At 39.7% G+C, this 12,858-nt stretch overlaps 1 protein-coding gene across 4 annotated transcripts in view; it reads left to right on the top strand.

Moving 5' to 3' along the window:
* Nucleotides 1-12,858, top strand: part of pitpnm3 (PITPNM family member 3) — a 101,297-nt gene that overhangs the window by 54,287 nt on the left and 34,152 nt on the right. For all 4 annotated transcript variants that reach the window (XM_006801543.2, XM_006801544.2, XM_006801541.2 and 1 more), the window contains exons 4-5: nucleotides 4,581-4,651; nucleotides 4,794-5,014. In XM_006801543.2, the coding sequence (XP_006801606.2) occupies nucleotides 4,581-4,651; nucleotides 4,794-5,014 (292 nt within the window). The remainder of the gene's footprint in view (nucleotides 1-4,580; nucleotides 4,652-4,793; nucleotides 5,015-12,858) is intronic.

Below are 12,858 nucleotides of genomic sequence, written 5' to 3'. Positions count from 1 at the left end.
ATCATGGAGCTCGATTGGCATTCGCTAGAGAACACCAGACTTGGCAGGTGTGCAACGTGTGACCCATTCTCTTCACAGGTGAGGGCAGGTTCACAGTGAGAATATGTGACAGAGACGTGAAAGAGTTTAGCGATGCTGTGCCGAACGTTATACCGCCTGCAACATTCACCCTAAAGATTCTATGCAGTCATAATACGTCAGTGTAGGTTTTATGTTGAAAATGCACTTGGAAGTTTAAGTTAAATGTTTGTTTTTTAATACACTCTTTGCGGATTATTCTCCCACACCTGTTTAGTACATCATGCAGCTTTGCTCTGCATCACACATTTTGTCTTGCTGCTTGAGTCTATAGTGTATCTTGTTCAATCAAAGATGGGAAGGAAAAATGCTGCTGTTTTCTGTTCGCGTCTTTGCGGGAACACAGATAATTCACCATGATACTGGAACTCTAATGAATTGAATCACACTCCAACAGACAGGAAACTTTGAGTGCGTTTTGCCATTTTCATAGACCCTGGGGAAGCTATAACTCTGTTGTCTGGAAGTTAGTCTCATCCTGCTGCTTTTGTTTTCCTTCCATCTGCTGAATGCAAGGTGATAAATGAGACAAAAAGAAGCCACCATTTTATAGACAATGACATTTTAAATCATAGTTACACTGACAGAATGACACACAAGGGGCATCCTGACAGAGATCAATATGTCAGTATTTTCAACCTTTCACTTTCAGCTCTTGGAGATTTTTTCTGTGGAGCTGTTCTCATCTTCGCAACCCTGTTCCTTAGCTCAATTTTCCTTTCCGTCTCTCGTAGATAACTTATGAAATATCTCAGTATGACAACAGATGCATTGACGCACTCTGTTCGCCTGCTGTTAGTGTGTGCCTGCCTGGGCTTAGAGCCACTGGAAATGGCCGCGATGCCACTGAACTAGGGCACTGTCAACTTCCCACTGGGTGCTTTCTAGGTTAGATCAATATGTGCTTCATAAAGCCCATATTGACCGGGAGGACTCAGACCTCTGAGAGAAGAAACACAAGAAAATGAAAAAGAAACGCAGATGGTAAGAACCCCCCCACCCCCGCAGCAAAAAAGTCTGCTGTAGATGGAAGAAAATGGTTTAGCTTTAGCCACAGGAAGGCAAGTTTATACCACTGAGCTGCGCCAATAGAAACATGCACCCATATCAGACAAATGCTTCACTTAATGTTGAAGCCAGGAGGAGCGCAGCATGTGTCCTGTTTTCACAAATGACGAGGTGAGGAGTGAAGCTCTGCTCTTTCCTTTGTCTTTCTCTTTACAACCTGCTGAATGCAGCTGTTTGCTGCCCATTGGCAGCCAGTTCATTTTTCATGTTTCAGATGTAGGTTTTATTTATACTGGCATTTCTTGGATGCAATGTCATTGTCCTATCTAGTTTAATCAGTAAATGATATGAGAGAATCAGGATCCGCTGGCTTTATTCTTTTTTGGACATCAAAAATCTAAACTGCCTTGGATGTCACTGCAACATTTCCTTTTCTCCAAGCCAAATTAATCTTATGTCACTCATTCAGCCACAGTGATATTATTCTGCGAACATGTAATGAAACCTATTTCAGCTTTCCGCTTTTTGGTGCTGCTCCAATTTCTCCAGGTTTCACTCAAGATTTTCATTTCTCGCACACTGTTTCAAGTGATTCTGTTAGTGTGTCTATGGTCAGATTTTTCGAGTGGTTTCACCTTAAGATGTTTTCAGGTTTTATTTGCTGAAAGTGAGTTTAGAGCATTTTGTGAGTCATTACTCTTAAAGTGTTTCCATCATTTCTCTCAAGAGAACCAAAAAAAGTTTAAACCAGAAGATTTCTGGTCTGCGTCTATCAGGCATAATTGTTATGGTTTGTAGGTTTTTGGGTCATTTTGAGTTTTCTGGCTGTTTCTGAGAATTTTTTGTTTGCTTTTCATTTTTACCTTAGAGCCTTAGCTTTGATTTGACTTGTCTCTTGTATCTTCTTTTTACTTTTACTTTTCTTGTCTCATTGTCCTTGATTAGTTTTTTGCTGGTTCTTGAATCACAGGTATTTCCACTCCCCCGATTAGTCCTTGTCAGTGTTGGGGAGTAACGGAATACATGTACCGCCGTTACAGTTACAGTTTAAAAAGGTGGTATTTAGAATACAGTTACTTTGTTGAAATAAATGGATTAAACAGCAGTACTTTCCTGTTTCATGTTGTGGCGGGTCAGGACTGTTTGGGTTTTGTTTGACAGCTATGTTCTGTTGTTCCAGGCGGCAGCGTTACAGTTGCCATGGTTACAGGGTGACGCTCTCTCTCTGCGTGTTTCCTGGGTGAAAGAGGCCTTTTTGTTGTTGTTGTGCTAAGCTAATAGGCAGAATGCTACAGGTATAGCTCTAAAGAATGTAGCATCATAGGCAGTGTAGTCCGTGTTGCAGGGAGAATGGACTGCCATACACGTTACGTGTCTGTGAGCGAGGGAGGGAGAAAAAGGAAAAGTACGAGCTGTCATGGAGCAAAAACAGGAGCTGGAAGCATGTAAATATAATAATAACCACTGCAGCCAAGAAGAGTGCCTGACCAGCCCAGTTGTAAGTAAGCTATTAAGACTCGACTGTACACCGTGTTCGTGTTTTCCTCCAAAAACAATAAGTTCCGTTGGAGCAACCTTTCAACGCCTCTCTCTGTCTGTCGCAAGCAAAGTTGACCCAGACAACAAAGTAAAGCTAGTTTTCGGCTACGAGCCTGACACAGAACCCACAGTATTAGCCAGAGGTCCCTTTACTATGGTTCAGAGCCGCGGACCTTCAGTAACAGTAATAAATCACAGCAATAGTACATTCATGTAGTTGTAAACAGCACGATAATATATTAAGTAATCCAAAGTATTCAGAATACGTTACTCTCATTGAGTAACGTAACGGAATATGTTACAGAATACATTTTGGGGCATGTATTCTGTAATCTGTAATTAAATACATTTTAAAAGTAACCTCCCAACACTGGTCCTTGTTGTGTTTATAGCATCAGTTTTCCTGGTGTCTGGCTCTCTGGTAATATCTCTTTGTGGTTGTATTTGTTGAGAATTTAAAATGTATGTTCTGGACTTTTTGTACTATTTGTGATTACTTCTTTCTGTGTAATAAAAGTTTGGTATTGGTTTATTCATGTCAGTTTGTGAGTCACTCCCTTGCCATAGGGGTACCTCCAAATGTTTGACCTCGCAGAGTTTTATTCTGGATCCCCTTCTTGACACGGACTCAATTTGTGTCTCCGTCTGGACTTCAACCAGCTTTCACAGTAATATGTTAAATACAAATAGTTCCATTAATTAAATGGTGTTCATAATTTTATTAAGACACATGCATGTCTTGAAAACAAAACGGACAGTTTTTCAAAGCTTAAAATGATGGATTTAAATAAAGACAAAAGCTGTTGAGAATTGTGTCGGTAGCTTTATGTGCTTGTTTGACATGTTAATGGTGCTAATGGTTGCGGAAACTGAAAAGTCAACAGTTAATTCTTATTTTAATCATTTTGTGCGGACAATAAAGCTCGAAAGAAGAAAGTTCTCGGTTTGAATCCAGACTGTTCTTCACTCTTCACCTGTTGTTATATCAGTGGCCTCATGTTTGACACATTAATGAATAATCAAAAAGTAGATACAGCCATCTTCTTGTCAAGCAGCTGAGGTTTTGTATTTGCTGTCAATTTCCACAACATTTTGGTCTTCGGCAGTGTTTGCACGCTAAAATACTTCAAGGTTTTTGGAAGAACTTTTCTACCCTACTTTCCTATTTCAGTAAAAAAAACCCAAAAAACTTACTCCATTGATTTCCTGTTACTTTGTGACTAGAATAGTGCAGTATGCTGAGTCCCCTGTGCGTGCTGATCTGTTCTAGACAAGCAGGCAGTTGGAGGCAAGCTGTGGGCTAGGAACTGGGTAGAAGGAAGCCGACGGTGCATGAGTCTGTGAGAGCCTCCCATGACAGTCAGTCCCAGACGAGGGGGCCAAATAAACAACGAGCGAGTGAGCGAGCAAAAGCACAGAGCTGCGCCTTAAGCCGGGAGAGAGAAAATAGAGAGACAGGAGAGAGCTCAGGAATAGGATGACACAGCATGCAGAGGCTTCCGGAGAGGGTAATGAGTTTGGCCAGGTTCCAAAGAAATGCTGCACCTTCAAAAGGGAGGGAGAGATACTGGTGGATATTAAAAAAACAAAACAAAAACTGTGCCCCCATCTTTCTTTCTGCATCTCACGTGATGCTTTGCTGTAGATGCTGCCACAGAAAAAACTACTGCTGTTTGCTGTTTGGTACTGATCTCTGAATCTCATGCTTGTTTTATTTGAGCCTCAGGGCATATTGAACCACTGCACAGTTTGAAGTCGAAATAGAGAGAGATGAAGAGGCTTTCGTAATGTTGACCATATTCACTAATCAATATCCATTTATGCTTTTGTTATTAGTGTGTCTGGCTGAAGTATCTCCTGCCGTGACCCATTCTTTCCTTTTCTCTGTCTCTGTTCCTTCCTTCGTTCTCCCTTGCTGCTACTTCCTGCCCCTATACTTTACTCATGCAATACAGAGGGTCTGTACCAGCTGGGAGGTCCACGCTGTGCCCCTCAGAGCAGCATTGAAGGAGTGGACGATACAGAGGTAGGACCATTACAAAACAGCCTCTGTTCACTAGTAGCCAATAACATGGAGGAGTACTCATCCCTTTCACAAAATGTTGCCCTTATTTTTTCTCTCCCTTTCACTCCCGTGTTTAACGTGTCCCTTTTCAACACCCTTGCAGAGAAAATGTAAGACCCATGTGCTAATACTTGTGGTGCATGGGGGAAACATCTTGGACACAGTGGGCGGAGATCCCAGCACAAAAGCTGGCGATGTGGCCACGTTGGCCTCGGTGCTCGACAAGGTTACGCGGGCGCATTTCCAAGCTGCTGCCGAACACGTGATGATCAAGCTGGTGCCATGTCCAGCTGTATGTGCTGAAGCCTTCTCTCTGGTGTCCAAGTAAGTGCTGATGCTAAACCACACGCCCTCATGTACTCTTGACATTTTAAAGTGTTGCATACCTGGATAAAATCCAGATGATTTAATTCTCTTTCATTCATATTTAGCCACACAGGTGACAGATCAATGGAAAAACATAACTGGAGAAGGGCACAGAGGCACGGTGAATAGTTTGATAAATGTGAAAATGGTGTAAATCATGTGCTGTGGCCTTCACCGCTTCCAGATCTACCCAAAAATTGAAGACTCAGGAAAAAAAATATGCCAAAATATTAGCTGAAGTCAAGTATCAAATGAAGAGATATGCAGCGAATTTCACAACTGAATGAGAATAAAAGCTGTCGTTCATGCTCCGTGTGACCCAGACCTCACTAAGGCACTTTTAAGAACTCCCAGGGTTATCCCTTTCAGTGAACCAGAATTTTTCAGTTGCCAGTACAATTTCTTGTCGGAAATAAATTATGTGGAAACACAGCCTTTCACACCTTAAATAGAATAATGTGCCTTCTGCTGCTTGGATGGGAGGACAACACGAACTAGTGGCCTCGGGCAGCTCTGATAAACAGCTCCGTGTTTATCTAAAATGATATGAAGTTAAGTAGAATGGATGAACACTGTGGGAAAAGTGACACCAGATTTTTTAATCAGCTATTTTGTTGATTCTGTCGCTGCAGACTGTAAATCAGTGACAACTCTGTAAAAGGTCCTGTGCTTGTCAGTGCATTAGACATTAGAATGAGTTGGAACACCTTTAAAATTTACATTTCAAAAGTAAAATTCGTATAAATATTAGCAGATAGTCAGTTTATTTAGTTTTGTCTTCTTGCTTCACCCACAAGTTTCCTGAACTGTCCTGAGCAGCTGATATTGGGTCACATGTTTAATATCACTACACACCATTTTAACAGCAACTATATGACATAAAACAAGAAAAAGCAAAATAGTTCCACTTTAATAATTTATTTTCCCCATACTCACATAAATGAAAGATGTCACTGACACACTAATAAACCAAAGTTCCTCATATCAATGATATGTAACTTGAAGAAAGTTAATGCTAATGCTATTGCATTAACTTTCTTTCTTTCACATGCGTAAACATTTGGATGGACTATGAGTGAGACACGAACACTCATGGTCTACTTTCCATATTTAAAAAATGAATGACAGCTAACGTGGCTTACTCTCACAACCTGCCCAAGTTTAAGTGTGTTGGAGAGAGTTAGGAGTCTGTGATTTCACTTGTCAGCTGATGAATAAGTCAATGATTATGAGGCATGACGCTGAGCAGTTTCATGCTGTCACACTGTAATTTGTTGCCCGTAGTAAGCTGCATTCCAGCTCGGTTCTTTTGACAAGGAAAACAAAGGGAAAAAGCCAAGTGCTCCATAAGGTAATAATTGTTTCTGTAGCTTTTTATCTTAATTTCTTCCCATTTTGATTGAAAGCTTCAATTACAATGAAGGAGCATTGAATTCTTTATTTTTGAAGAAGATGCTTGAAGAATGTGCATGTCTGCAGGAATTAATGCCCAGTGCTGCTCAGGTGGTGAAGGTCAGCCACACTGCTGTTTTAATTAGCATGCTCAGGGCATTTCTCAGGCCCCATAAGCATGTGATCATGTGGAAAATATAACCCCTAAACTTTTTAAATGCTGCTTCTAATTGTTAAAGCTCCCCTTTAATAGTAGAGGTGTCTTCTTAGTGGATAAAATTAATGCTTTAATGACTTTATACAGTTTCCTCTAAGGCCTCTCCAAGCAATGATCTGTTTGGTTAATTAGCTGCTGTTACTTTGCATTCAGGTTTCAGTTTCAAGGGGGCGGGGTTAATTGTAGACATTGTTATATTAACATGGTAATGAACAGAAGTTAGCAGATGATTCTTTCTTTATGATATATTAAACATCCACATCCACATCCATAAACACTCACAGCTCTTATTCTTTGCAATAGAAATTGATGGAAACCTGCTGGATGGTGTTTATGAGATATAGACGGCAAAAGCATGACTTTCTCTTTCCTTAGTCTGAACTGCTGTCTTTTCAGACGGCTGCTTAAGCGTAACTAATAATTTCATTTTACATTTAATGTCACATGTCCCAGTGGTCAACAGTTTTGCCTCTGACAGCGTCACTCGGTTTTCACGGCCCCCAATTATATGCCGAGGATATTTTTTGTTTGAATTGTCACTAATCACCGTGGCTGAAAGAATGTGTTTAGCAGTCAAGTCGAGGCTTCTGTTTGGCGTTGTGATTGATGCTAGCTGGAGAGAGGTACAGACTGGAAGCAAGACAAGTGTAAAGAGATTTGAGTTGTGTAGCTGCTCAGCAGCTTGACGTCTGCTTTGCTTTCACCACATCCAGAGATAAAATATTCATGACAACAGTTTCCCATTGCAGTTGAGCGGAACTGAGTTATATGGCTGCGTGTCTCGATTGTCTGTAATTGAAAGCGTGTGGACACACAGGCACGCATGAAATTTCGCTTAAAAAACTATTCTTATTGCAACAGTGTGTCAACCAAAGCTGTTTTCCTGGGAGATAAATAAATGATTAAATAAAATTAAGAGATGGGGAAATGTATAACTAAAGAAACAATTTATGCACACATACCAATACATTTAGGATTATTCATGTGTCATACATTTATTCTTTGTTATTTTATTGTTTATTATTGTTATTGTCTTGTTAAGTTTGATTGACGATGAGTACCACATTTGTGACTATCATCATTCTTTGTTAACTCAGGCTTTTTTGATTCAGAGACTGTGCTCACTCACATAATTGTGAGCGTGAGACACATCGTTCGACTTTTCTGCATAAAACGTAAGAATTAAGGGCTTGCTCCATTCAGATGCATCATCTGAAGAACCGGTGATAGAGCTCTCTAAAGATCTAGAAAAATAACAGTAAAATCCGATGCTGCTGCTGCAAAATAATACAAGATAGTAATACTCTAGTAATAACCTTTTGATTAGATCGTTACAAGTGCAGGTGAAATAAACAGTTATTATACTTATTTTCTGCTCGGTGTGCTGCTGTTTATTTCTAACATGAGAGATTAAGACTGCAGACACACAAACATTAAAGGTTACTCAGTGTGTTCATTTCCAACTTGTGTGAAAATCTTTAGTTTGCTGTCAGATCAAAGTAAAATTTATCCTGTTGATCCAACAGCTTATTATTAACAGCAAATTAGGAAGGAGTATGAGTGCCACATTAAGAAAAATAAAGGTTTTGAGAATAAATTTGAAATTTCAAGATTAAAGTCGTAATTCAGTTTTGAGAAAAAAGTCAAACTATGGAGATTACAGTTGTTGTTTCAAGACAAACTGCCACGGTTGCTGGACCCTCTGAGTTAGTGAAATCGTACTTCAGAATCAGTTTTGAAAAGGTGCTTGTGGTCAGGCAGAAAAACACAAATGCAGACGAGTGGATTATCACAAAAGGGAATGAATGGTAAATGGTAAATGGGAATTTACCATTTCAAAAGGGAATGGCTTAAAATAGACAGATGAAAGGTTATCAATGGTGATATTGTGGTGCAATAAAGAGGATGTATGTCTTATCACAAGGTGGCTGATCAGTTTGTGTCACCAACTCATTTAAACAAGGTTTTGTAAAGGGTATAGCAGCCATGGCAGTTTGTTGTGAAACAGTAACGGTAATCTTCACATCTCAAAATACATTTTCGACTTTAATCTTGAAATTTTGACTTTATTCTCAAAATGATCAACAATATTCTTTTCCCCTAATGTGTCCCTAATATTCCGTCGCAGCAAATCTTTTTTCAGTTTCTAATTTGTGCTCTAGCTGCTATTCCAGCAGTATGAAAAAAGAAGACTCAGCAGCAGATTTAAAAAGACAAACATAAAAATGTATCCACATACTGGGTCACCAGCTGAATACATGGAAATTCCAGAGACAATGTAAAACACACAGCATGTGCTGCTGAAACCGAAGCAGGGAATCTGTGTCACACTTTATTTATTGCAAATCCTACTGTTAATAAACTAAAAAAAGGTTCCAGCCCATTTCAAACTGAAACTCTGAACATCACCTGTTTTGGACTAGGTTATGTATTGAGTTACCATGGTGATCCAGCCAGGTGAAACTCTGGCTTTTAAGGTCTACATGGCTCAGTAATCTTGCTTTGTAGTACACCCTGCTGCTCTCGCTGTCATGGGGAAAGAAGACACTGAGAAACTACACTTTTTGCGTCAAAGTTCATGTATTTGTATAGTGAGAAAAGATTAGCTTTACAGGTATGGTCTTTATTCGTCAGTACCTGTAGTACCTTACAGGATTAGATTGGACTATTGCTATTGATATAAATAATAATAGTAATTCCCTACTTTTATGTACCTTTCAATTTATTCCTTCATTCACTGTTAAACTGTTTTATAGGTTAACCTGTTGTGTTTTTACCATAAACACATGTCAGTATGACTAATACACACTAAATGCTAAATACATATTGTAGCTGACAAAAAACAACTTGTCAGTCCTTTAATGTAGGCAAACCAGATACTGAAACATACATCTGCAGTAGTTTATCTGAATCTTTTTTACAATTGCCTGATAGCAGTTTGAAGTTGATATGTATTTCTGATCTGCAGTGAAAATATATAAAACTTTATTTTGGGCAGATGGCTCTAGGTCTTTAATATACTCTCACAATATGTGTGGTCAGTAGGGATTAATACATGCCTACAAACATGAAGGCACAGCACTCAGTCAACTGCACTATTGTCATTTAACAGTGTTTTCTCTAATGATAGTGCTGAACTTGTGGGTGTTTGGAGTCTCATTTATTTGGATGCCAATATAAACATCTTAGGAATAAGCCACACAGAAAGGAATTACTGCAGTGTGGGTAATTTGTTCTCATTCTGGGTAACAGCTTGGCTGAAAATCACACCACAGAGTGGAGGTGGCAAAACCTCTTAGCGCCTCAAAGAGAAACTTTCACATAAACAAACAAACCTTGGACTCCGTTTAGTAGTTCCTTGCGTACCATATAAGGTTCCCATAGAGAATAAACATGTTTTTCAGTTTTCTTGTTGCTGTGTGTACAAGAGCTACTGTGTCCCACAAGGCTCAGAGCAGTTATTATTAGCTCCACTGTACTAATGAACATACCTGGGAGTGCTGACGAGGAGCAGAGCGTCACAGAAACACATGCGTAATCCATAAACACAGTTGGAAGAAAAACATCCCACACGGAACGAGTTGGGAAAGCTCTCTGAATGTATATTACAGCACCATGGCACATCCAATTAACAGCAACAACACAAATGCTCCCAAATTGATTTCCTCTGCAGCCTCAATTTAAATAGAAGCATCTCAGATTTTAAAATCTGAGCAGCAGGAGAGTAAAATATATTGTATTCAGTGCCACTGTACACCCATCAGTGTTCAGGCCAAACGAGGGCAGCTGCAAGGATTTTGACTTGTCCGTCTCCAGGGAGAATGACCTCTGTTCGGTGGGTAGAAGCTCATTATTCTGGCCATTGGTAACTGAGGACATGCCAATACTCTTTCCATGCCCCCTCTCTCTAATTAATAAGGCTTAGCAGAGTGCTGCTGCTGTTCATGTTAATGGCGTAAATGCTATGCAGTGCTAAGCCAGGCATTAAGAAATTGGGAGAGCAATTAGGCAGGAAATCTGAGTGACTTCAGAGTTTTTCAGTTTGCCATTATGTGGCGAGAAGCGACAGGTTTGAAGGGCAGCATAACAAAGTCTGTCTCAAGGTTATGCTGTGTGCGATGAGGCTGGTTCGAGATTTAATTGGCTTACTTGGCTTTATCGTCTCCATGCTTTGTTTGTGGAGCTCTTCATCATGGCATCATCACATTACTATGCACTGTCGAGGAAGACTTCAGTACATATAGCAGGGTATTGTAATTACCCTGCCTTTAAGTGGCACTAAGTAACTTAACATGGTAATCACAGGCAAAGGAAAAACCCTCTCTCACTTCGAATGTAAAGGATAACCTTACAGCTGATATGAAGATGATGTTACCCATTTAAAAAAATGCTTCCTGTTATGGGAGTCTTCAGAGTCATGCGCTTTCATTACATGCAGATATTACGTGTATATTCGTATATTCTTAGCTGACATTTTTTGAACGTGAGCTCGGAGATTTGAATGAGGTAAATGCCGCTGCTCGTGAGTGCATGACTCATGAATTTAAATAATGATGGAAGAAACGTCACAGCGACATGAGGCACGCTCGTCTGTCAGTCAGGGAGATGCTGGTGCGTCTCTTTTGAGGAGCAAAAAGCCTCCCAAGTGGTACATTTGAATCATCAGCCATCTCATTGCTGTTTGATTGATGCCAAGTTCGTCATTCCTGTGGTCTGCTATATTACATTAGGCTCTTAATTAGGAGTCTGAATCCTCCACTATACTGAACTGTAAAATCCAGATGACAAAGATTGGAAAGGAAATCAAATCATTTTCATGATAGAGCCAATAAATACAGATCGGATTTAGATGGTCTGATAGCGAAACCCTGTTTCAAAGCACATGTTTGTCTTAAAAAAGATTGTAGTAATTGCTTGACATTAATTAGAATAATGGATGTTGTGCAGAGAATAACCTGCAGCCTTCAAGGATGTTTTTATAAAATAGAGAAGAGTCTGGTTCATGTGCATACAAACAAATCCTATTTGTGCACTCTTTCTAATGTAAAACAGTGGCTGTTCCATGGTATTAATACTAACAAGCGCTTGCATAATCAAGTAATTATACAACACAAATAATGAGTGTCTCACCTGACATTTGTGGAGCAGTGCAGCAGGTGTAAAACCTCTGTTCCTGTCGTGTGACTTGTGAAACCTCTTCAGAGGTAGAGTTGTGTTTGGAATCTTAATCGCAGGGGTTTTTTTTTGCATTTCTCCAAAAGCAAGTGTGTTTTGTGAGTGTATGAGAGGAACATCTGTTAACACGACTTTAATAAGATCAGGACCCCACAAGGCTTGGACCAAACCCACAGTGGGTTTCTTTTCTCTCAGCTCCAAAGCTCAATACACAACCAGTGGATAAACAATTTATGTTGATTCAATTTATGAGGTGACCTAATGTTTTTTTTTAGTTCTTCTTCTACTTCTTCTTTTTTTGGACAACAAGCCTTGCTCCTGAGTAATATCCTGACATTTCTGTGCTGCAGTTGCCTGAACTGAATATTTCACAGCGGCCTCTGTAGAGGGAGTGACACTGTTGTTATGCAGATAGCTGCGCCATTCCAGCAACAGCGAATACATTACAAAGGATTTCGTTCTTTTTCTCCCCTCTATCGTTCTCTCTCTTTTCTCTCTCTCTCTCTTTTTTTTTACAATCTGCATGAAAGCAGCTTGAGGTGTTGAATCACTGTCAGAAAGCTGCCCTAAGAGCAGAGTTCATACACTGCAGGGTGAATAGTCTTAGAAGATCTGCTGTCAGTTACACATCAGAGTGGAAAAGTGCTATTAGCAAAACCTCTGGAAACATAACAGGTAAAACACACAAGCACTGATTTAGTTCTATAACTTGTAAATTGTAAGAAAGAAAACCCCTGACAACTCCAGTCACTTTCCTTCACACAGCGCTGTCACATTTTTCTGTACATCTACTCAGCAATATTGTTGTTGGGCATGAATTTGGAAGATGTATAGTGTTTTGTGGAACTCTTTAAAATCTGACAAACTACTCTTCTTTGAGTTATAATATATATATAAGTTCAAACATGGCAATTATATTGTGAGCAAAGCTGTTATAAAGGCAAATGTAAGGGACGCCTCACTTGCAGGCAGTTGGTTTTCACTGTATCTGACTTTACTCGTAGATCGTGTGAACTGT

The sequence above is a fragment of the Neolamprologus brichardi genome, chromosome 14, assembly GCF_056152115.1.
Source record: "Neolamprologus brichardi isolate AB-2024 chromosome 14, ASM5615211v1, whole genome shotgun sequence".
Lineage (NCBI taxonomy): Eukaryota > Metazoa > Chordata > Actinopteri > Cichliformes > Cichlidae > Neolamprologus > Neolamprologus brichardi.
Note: the sequence above shows the minus strand (reverse complement) of the source record. Positions and strands in the feature narration are given on the sequence as shown.